Raw genomic sequence first — 8,845 nt, forward strand, 5'->3', positions numbered from 1 at the left:
AACATCAAAACAGACAGACAAAGTACCAGCAAAACAGCCATGTCTCCTCAGTCCTTGGCAGCTCAGGGGGCAGGTCTCAAAAGTCCAGGGCAATTCAAAGCGGCCACCAGCAATTCTTTTAGTCTCTCTCTCACCACGAGGTGCTACCAAAAAAGATCTTCCGCCTCTCTCTTGTGTCTCCAAATCTACGTCACCAGCTCCTCCCAATTCAGGACTTTCTTTTCACATCAACAAGCCCATCCCACAGGTGGGATTAACAAACTCTGGGTTTTAACACAATCAATTTGAAAACCAAGCCAATACAGGGGAATCTTTAATTGCCATTACTATCACAGGGAGCTTGTGAGTGGGTCCTTGTCCAAGAAGGCCTAAGGCTTTTTGGCATTTTCCTCTCATGCTCAGCATGGCGGCACATTGTCTTCTATATGATACCTAAGACACAGTTAAGTTCCTGTGCTTGGTGGTCAGAGTCACAGTCCCTGCCCCATGGAATTTCTGATCTAGACGGGGGATAAGCTCGTGAGGCCGCCCAGCTCAGCCCCTCCCCAGACAGCTCACCCCAAGTACCAGCTCTCCTTGCCCCAGTGGTCCTTTAAGAATCATGGGATGAGGGGCGGCCAGGTGGCTCAGCGAGTAAGAGCACCCGCTCCAGTGTTTGGGACGACCTGGAGATCGAATCCCGGGCTCGGACAACTCAGCACCACACCCAGAAATAACTGGCTGTAACCTTGAGCAAGTTACTTAACCCCAATTGCTTAAAAAAAAAAAAAAAGAATCATGGGATGGGGTGGCTGGGTGGCTCATTGAATAGAGCACTAGCCTTGGAGTCAGGAGGGCCTGAGTTCAAATCTGGCCTCAGATACTTGACAAACTTATCAGCTATGTTGTGACCTTGGGCAAGTCACTTAACCCCAATTACCCTGCCTTCCCCCTCCAAAAAGCAAAAAAAAAAAGGAATCATTGGAGGGGGTCATTAGAAGGCTGATTATCCCAGTTTGCAGTGTTGGAAGTGACAGCTGTATCCAGGAGGGAGGGCAGAATCGAGGGTACTGTCCAGTTTGACTGGGATCTCACTAGAAAGCATATGCCTAAAATGCATTGGTTATTGTAGCAACCCCTCCCCGCCGCCCACCAAGATGGCTCTCCCAGGGCCGCACCCCAGCATATGGGTGAGAGCAGGGATAAAGCTGGCTGAGAGCTATGGTCAGTGGTTGCTTGTTGGATCAGGACTAGAAGGATCCTGGGAGTCAAGGGCCCCAAGTCTTCCTCACCTCCCCCAAACATTCTTTTTCTCTTGACTCCTCAAGGGAAGAAGCCCCATAACTGAGCTGTTCAGTAAGCAATGCATGTCCAGGAGGTTCCCCCTCTGCCCCCCAGTAGAAGCCGAGTGACCGGCATGCTCTTGCGGCTCCGAGAAGGCTGCTGCAGCCTCGGTCCTTGGCCTGAGGACAGAGCACCTTTCATCAGCAAGTTGCCCCACTGACCCAGACGGGGGGGGGGTGGGCACCAAGCAATTGTCTGGCTCTGGCCTCTTCCCACCCCTGTCATTCGTGTTTGTGCCTCTGGGAGGGAGGGGGCATGGGAAAGGCTTGTAGTCCTCAGCCCTCGGTCTATCTGCTTGCCTGATTGTCGACGTGATGCCTTGCTTTCACCTTCCAACTCCCGGGCCAGACGTGGACACGCCTGTCTGTCTCCCATCCCCACAGTGGTGGGCCTGGGTAGGTCATGCTGGGCTGGCTGAGAGACTTCAGCTCTGACTTGCCTCTCGCCAACCATGGCTTCCACCTCCCTCCACCATGCATCCTCCAGAGATGGGGAAGAAGGTTTTTGAGGCACGCCCTTAGTGAGTGTGTTGGATCTCCACAGAAGCCCCAGGTGGCTACCCTTTCTGGAGGTGACCTGGTGTCGTGGAAAGATCTTTGGACGTAGGGCACACTTGCTCTGACTCACTGGGGAGAGCGCTGAGATGGTTTCCTCATCTTCACAATGGGAATCATTTGCGCGGTCCCACAAGGGGGCTGTGAGGGAGACGTGCTAGGAAGGGGAGCTGGCGTCGTGCTCTTCGCAGTGGGGCCTTTCTGCCTCGGGCAGGCAGGCTTTATGGCCACAGCCACCCTGGCAGTGAGTCTTTATGAATCCAGCCAGGCTGGTCCTTGAGCTGCCAGCCAGCTGCAGAGGGTCTGCCCCCGGCCCAGCACAGCCTCTCACGGGCCTCCGAGGACTGGGCCGGGCCTGGGGTAGTGCTGGAGAGGAGCATGGCTGTTGTGAGCAGTAATACTGGGGGGGACTTGACTTTCACCCCAAAGTGTAGAGATTGCTGTGATTGTCATTACTTGAACCCGGAAGACTTCTCGGTAAATCAGCGTGCATTAAGTGCTTATGGGGTTCCAGGCTGCTCGCCCAGCACCGATGGGTACAGCTGGCATCTAGGTGGTGCAGTGGGTAGCATGCCAAGCCTAGAATCAGGGCTTCAGATCTAGGCTCACACACTTACTAGTTACTATGACCATGGTCAAGCCACTTACCCCTATTTACCTCAGTTTCCTCATCTTTGAAATGGGGATAATCATCATGCCTACCTCCCAAGGTTGCCTCAAGGGTCAGATGTGATATTTGTGAAGGGCTTGGCACACAGAGCCTGACCCGTAGTTAAGTGCTACGTGAACGTCAGCTGTCATTAAGTACTTACCTGCCAGTGAGGAGGCAGCAAGTACACATGTAAGTCTGAACAGAAAAAAGGTAATAAATGCAGGGTCATTGGGGAGGGAGAAAGGGCACTAGAGAGTGGAGGGGTCAGAAGGGGGTGCTCCAGCTGTCTCTTGAAGGAGTAGGGGAACTCCGAGGCAGAGGCGGTCCGGGCAGGGGGCCCCAGGGGATGGCAAGCAGAAAGGGGGCCACTCTGGTTGGGTCAGAGAGGGCAGAGAGCCGGGAGGGGAGGCTGGGCCCGACTGTGAGGGGCTTTAACAGGAGGCTTTCTCGGGCACCTCTGAAGTCCGGGCAGGGCAGTGACTTGGTCCTCTCTGCCCAGCAGGCAGGCTTTGGAGGCTATGGACAAGAGAGACTGAAGTAGGGAGAGCTGGGAGGCGGGGAGGCCATGAGGGCCATTAGGGAGTGACCTACATGGAAGGTGACAAGGGCTTGAGGCAGGCCCAGCATGGTCTGGAAGCTGCTGGCTGGACAGGCTTCCCTCCCTGCCCACCTGATTCCTCCTCTGCCTTATATGTTACCTGGTCCTTCACTCTGCCTCAGGGAAGGGAGAAGGAGCCTTTATGTGGTGCCTCCTGTGTGCAGGGCTTTCTACAGATGTCTCCTTCGATCTCAGAGCAGTCCTGTTAGGTAGGTGCTGTTGTTGCCTAGGATCACTCAGGTAGTATCTGAGGCAGGATTCACACTCCTGACTCCAGACCCAGCACTCAGGGTGCCATCTAGCTGTGCCATCTAGCTGCCAAGTAGCCACACACTAGATGTTACCATTACCTAGAATCATTCCATTTCCCTAATTTAAAATATTGGCTTTCTTCTCTCGGCCCCAAGCTTGCTCTCATCTCGTTTGGTCTCTTCCCTCTGCCTCAGGCCTCTTGAACCCTGCGTTTGCCTCCTGTGGCCCATGTTCTGTATGCTTCCCTCCCGCCCTGATCTCAGGTCACTTCTGTGTGGTCCCTTGCTCCTCACCATATCACCACTCAGCCCTACCAGACCAGAAAGAGGCTATTCCCAGCATGGCGCCCTGCGCTCACACTAGCAGAGCTGAGCCAGGTCCTCAGGGCCTCTGGGCCATCTCTTCATTCTGCCCGCAGTGATTTCCTTTTTCATTCCCCATGGAAGCTTTTCCTGGCCTCGTCTCTTCCCCATCAGCCAAGGACTTAGTCCCCTGCTTTCTCGGGAAGAGTGAGCTCTCCCTTCCTTTCTTCATGGCCCCTTGACTCCACCCTCATTTTGTCTTCCCCATCTCCATGTGCTCTTGATCCCACCCCTCACCTCTTCTCAGTCATTCCCTCTTTCTGCAATCCTTAGCCTTTCCCTTCCCTGCCTCTTTCAGACCGCCAACATAGCCCTGCTTCTTTAAAAGAAAACAAAACAAGCCGCCGTGGCTCAGCCCTGCCATCCCATGCCCTCAAACCTTCGTCCTCTCCTGCTTTTCTCCGTTGGGTTGGGAGCAGGCAGGGGAACCCGTCCCTGTATCCTCTCAGTCAGATGTAGGCTGCCCTGACTTCTCTCTCCAGTTGCCAGACTTCTCTTTGTTGTCACATCTAATTTTCCTTTTTCAGACCTCGTTCTTCTGAGACTTCCTGCTCCATTTGACCCTCTTGCCCATCCATGGGAATTGATAAGGTCACATAGGAGGGGAGAGAAAGAGCAGAGGGCCTAGGACAGAGCCCCTAGAATTACCCACTGTACGCCTGAGGAGAAGCAGGCAGGCAGGATGAGCAGGGAGACGGTGGTGTTAACCATGCCACATTCAGCAGGACGGGAAGGGCTGGCAGCTTTGCCAGTTAGGAAGTGACCGGCAGCTTCAAAGGGGACCATGTCAGTCCAGGGAGGAATTTGGCTGAGAGAGAGAGGAGAGTTGAAGGGTAACGGGATGGGGAAGCTTTGGGCACAGCTGAATGTAGTAGGTGAAGGAGCCATAGATGGGGAGAGGAGGGTGGAATGGTGGCTGTACTAGGCTGCTGGGGAAGGGAGAGGTCTAGAGCACAGAGCTAGGGCATGTCTCGGGTGGGAGGGCGGGATGAGGACTGGAGACCTAGGGGATGTCTGGTGACGGAGGAATATGGGGAGAGAGGAGCAGACGCCTGGAGAGGAATCATTGACTCTCAGAGTGCCTGTGTGGAGGGCACTCATTGCCTCATTACTGTGTGTATGAGAGAAGATCAGAGCACAAGGTTTTTTGTTCTTCTGAGAATCCTAGGGTATCTCAAAGAGTTTTTTTTTTTTTTTAACGTTTGGGGTTTTTCAGTGCAAAGGTTTTCCTTTTACTCCTATAAATCTATTGCAGAGTGTTTGACAGTGATTACTAAGAATACAAATAAGGCCTGAGCTGCCTCAGAGTAATCTGTCCCAGTATTCCATGGTGCTTTTACATTCCTCAAATTGATCAGATCAGCTTAGAGATCAGAGCTCATCTCATCCCAGCAGGATTGCAGCCAACATCTCCTGCTTTCTCTTGTATTCCACTCCTCTTCATCATCAGCAAAGCAAAAACTTTTGTAGCCCATGCGTGAAGTCCTTCCTTCTATTTATCTGATATACTCTACAGCTCTCCACAGAAGTGCCACCCCTGGGGTTTACCATGACCTGCGGGTTTTCAGGGTCTTTGCCAAGGCAGCCTAAGGAGGAGTCTGGCTAACTGGGAGAGGAGAAAGGGGCAGACTCGTGAGTGGAGGAGGAGGAAGGGGCAGACTCGTGAGTGGCCTGGTCACGCACCCACACAGTCCTTCGGGGAGTAGAAGGCCAGAAGCCTGCTGTGTGATAGGCACTGTACGTACACACATCAGCTCATTTGCCGGTAAAGCCGTCCTTTCCTATTTCTGAGGTATGCAACCTGGTGCGGGTGGGTCACTTTGTCCTTGTGGCTTGGGTATAAATCCTAACCCCAGCCCTCTCTCCCCAGAGCTACCCAGCTCTGCAGCATTAGAGCCAAGCAGGAAAGCCAACAGAACCTAGAAAGAAGTTGGAACATGAGGGCCCCAAGTGATTGCGTTAGGTGGGCATGGGAAAGTTGCGGAATGGGAATTGTTGACTTTTTCATTCATTTGGTGCCTCATGAAGTGAGGGCTCAAGGTAGAATTCTGCTGTTCTCTGTGTTTGTGTTATTAATGAGGGTTAATAATATTTAAAGTATTTGAGCCAAGACCAGATTGCAGGTTTCTTCCCTTCGCGCTGGTTTTCCCCAGCACCTGGATGCCCTCCCCCAGATCCCCTTTCTGACTTCGGGAATAGCCGGGTAATGATGACATTGACTAAGCCTTTGGAGTGCTTTCTCTCTGGTCTGCTCTCGATTCATCTGATACTCCATTGAGACGCAGCTAGGTCTTGAGTAGTACAAATAATGAATCTCTTATTTCGAATTCACACTGAGTATCTCCACTGGGCTGGAGCCAATTAACTTATTTTACATAATTATAACTAACAGTAGCAAGGATTGAATAGATGTCCCCCAATTGATAAATGGTCAAAGGATATGAACAGGCAGTTTTCAGAGAAAGAAATTAAAGCTGTCTATAAGCACATGAAGAAATGCTCTAATTCACTATTGCTTAGAGAAATGCAAATCAAAACAACTCTGAGGTACCACATCTCACCAGTCAGATTGGCTAAGATGACAAAACAGGAAAATGACAAATGCTGGAGAGGATGTGGGCCAATTGGAACACTAATGCTTTATTAGTAGAGTTGTGAACTGATCCAGCCTTTCTGGAGAGCAATCTGGAATTATGCCCAAAGGGCTATAAATACTTTCATACCCTTTGATCCAGCAATACCACTCCTAGGGTTATATCCCAAAGAGATCATAGAAATGGGAGAAAGACCCATATGTACAAAAATGTTTATAGCAGCTCTTTTTGTTGTGGCAAAGAATTGGAAATTAAGGGGGTGCCCATCAATTGGGGAATGGCTGAACAAGTTGTAGTATATGAATGTAATGGTATACTACTGTGCTATAAGAAACGAGCAGACAGTCTTCATATTCACCTGGAGAGGCTTAAAAGAACTGATGCTGAGTGAGAAGAGTAGAACCAGGAGAAATTTGTACACAATTACAGATACAATGTATGTGTGATGACCAACTTTGATAGACTGGACTCTTCTCAGCAATGCAGTGATATAAGTCAATCCCAAAAGACTCATGATGGAGAGAAATGTGTGCATCCAGAGAAAGAACTAAGTTTTTATCCAGGTGGAAGCAAAATACCTTATCTTTTTCCTTGTCTCATTTGGTTTTATGTCCTCTTTACCATTTTTCATTCCATCCGATACAATCTGTCCTTATAACCTGACTAATGTATAATGTGAAAGCATTTACAGATCCTGTATTTGACTATAAGCCGCCATGGTGGGAAGGGGAGGGAGGGGGACAAAATGTGAAATTCAAGGAATTGTGGAATTGAATCCTGTAAACTAAAAGGAAACAAACAAATTAATTTTTAAAAAATTAAAAAAAAAAGAATTGAATAGATGTAGCCACTTCATTGGATTCCTATTCAACCTCGCTGTAAAGGGGTGAGAGAGAAGGGGGTGGCCCCATCCTCATTTCACAGCTGGGCTGACAACATCCCGATGGAATGAGAAATCGTTCGGTCAGCCCGAAATGGTGCCTGGGTCTTCAGATTCCTAGATGTAAGTGTCCTGACTTCAGGTGTCTAGAAATCCTGTAACTGTCCTCCTGAAAATGGAGGCCATTGACAGGGCCCCTGGGGGAGCTCCCTTTGCTGCTTGGAAGGATCAGACACTCTGAGTGAGGTCCTTGCTGCTCTGTGTGGCTAGGTGGGTCTGTGGGCCCGGCCAGCACAGTCCTAAACTGCCTTGGTTCATTTCAGAAGCTGAGCATCTATGGAGACTTGGAGTTCATGAGCGGACAGAAGCTGCCCAAGTGCCCTCCTTCCTCCCTCGTGGCACTCCAATGCCAGGCTGAGGAGCGTGAAGAAGCTGGGCCTCTTCCTGCCAAAGTGAATCTTGCTCATTCAGAAATCTAATGTTTTTTAAAGAAAAATTAATTTAATAGACATTCTAACTTTCCGTTCCTGATGTGGCTTTTTTTTATTGGTTTCTTTGGATATGGGGCTTAGGAAATTAGCTATAAATTGCAAATAAAGTTACCGATCTGGGGCAGTAGTATTGTCTGTCACTTCACTGTATGTTCTCTAGTAATTGAAGAGAGATAGACATCTGGGATCTCCCGTCTTACTATCTGTAACTGCTTTTCATTGATGTTTGCAATGTACTTTTATTTCTCCCTTGACTAAATTCTGTAAGCATGTCCTCTAGCCCTCGAACCTTCTACCATGATCCTGGCAATCACCCTAATTAATAGAAGGTATATGATAGGCTATAATGTCAGTGCTCAGAAATGACTCCATAAACATGTGATTAGCAATTAAAAGTCAGCATGAGGAGCCTTTCTGAGGCCCTTAATTTTCAGTTGTAGTGAGCTGATGTCATTAAAGTTTTATTTGTATCACTGTGCATAAATGTTGTGTTAATACATTGCAGACTCCCAATGTTTTCTGGGGTTAAAAGAAATATTTTGCCTGTCTCTATATGAATAACATAGAAGGAAGCTTCTGTAAGGCTGGGATAACAATGTAGTGGTTTAAACCTACCCACTTCAATTGGAGAGGGGAGTTTTTCAAAGAACCATTTCCTAGGTGTGAGAGGCCCATGGAGTACATAGAGTTTGTGCTGGGAGGGACCTGCTCCAGGCCATCTCTTGCAGAGGTTTGGTCCAAACCTCTGGTCCTCGGGCAGTCCTGACATGGCCACTGGCAGGCACCGTTCTGAAAGTGGGATACAGAATGGCAAGAATTGGCTGAGCCTTGGGGAGAGGGCATCTGCAGTACTCCTCCCCATGCTGTCTGCCTGCCTTGGCGCCTGAGATCCTGGCCCAAGGGCTTGTCCTCCCACTTTGCAGCCTGAGGCCAGGTTTCAGGCAGTTCCAAATTAGAGGCTAGTGATTTGGAATAAACTGCTGTGTCCTAGCCACCCTATGAGAAAGCAGTGTGGGCGATGTATCCGAGGGAAGAAGTCCAGCCTTTGGTGTGGTTAATGAAGAGTTTGCAGAAAGTTGAGAACTCTGAATCTGTCACCACCCCCTCTCACCCTGCCTGAGGGAGGAAACAGCCCCAGA

The 8,845-nt window shown here is 49.8% G+C and overlaps 1 protein-coding gene across 2 annotated transcripts in view; it reads left to right on the forward strand.

Annotated features, from left to right (window-relative positions):
• LOC138165325 (transmembrane protein 59-like) overlaps window positions 1-8,190 on the forward strand; it is a 24,007-nt gene extending 15,817 nt beyond the window's left edge. For both annotated transcript variants that reach the window (XM_069093525.1, XM_069093526.1), the window contains exon 8: window positions 7,539-8,190. In XM_069093525.1, coding sequence (XP_068949626.1) covers window positions 7,539-7,694 — 156 coding nt within the window. In that variant the 3' untranslated portion in view covers window positions 7,695-8,190. The remainder of the gene's footprint in view (window positions 1-7,538) is intronic.
• The last annotated feature ends 655 nt before the right edge of the window (window positions 8,191-8,845 follow it).

The sequence above is a fragment of the Petaurus breviceps genome, unplaced genomic scaffold (genome assembly GCF_028583685.1).
Source record: "Petaurus breviceps papuanus isolate PSGF00001 unplaced genomic scaffold, PetGlider_PUasm1.0 208, whole genome shotgun sequence".
Taxonomy (NCBI): Eukaryota; Metazoa; Chordata; class Mammalia; order Diprotodontia; family Petauridae; genus Petaurus; species Petaurus breviceps.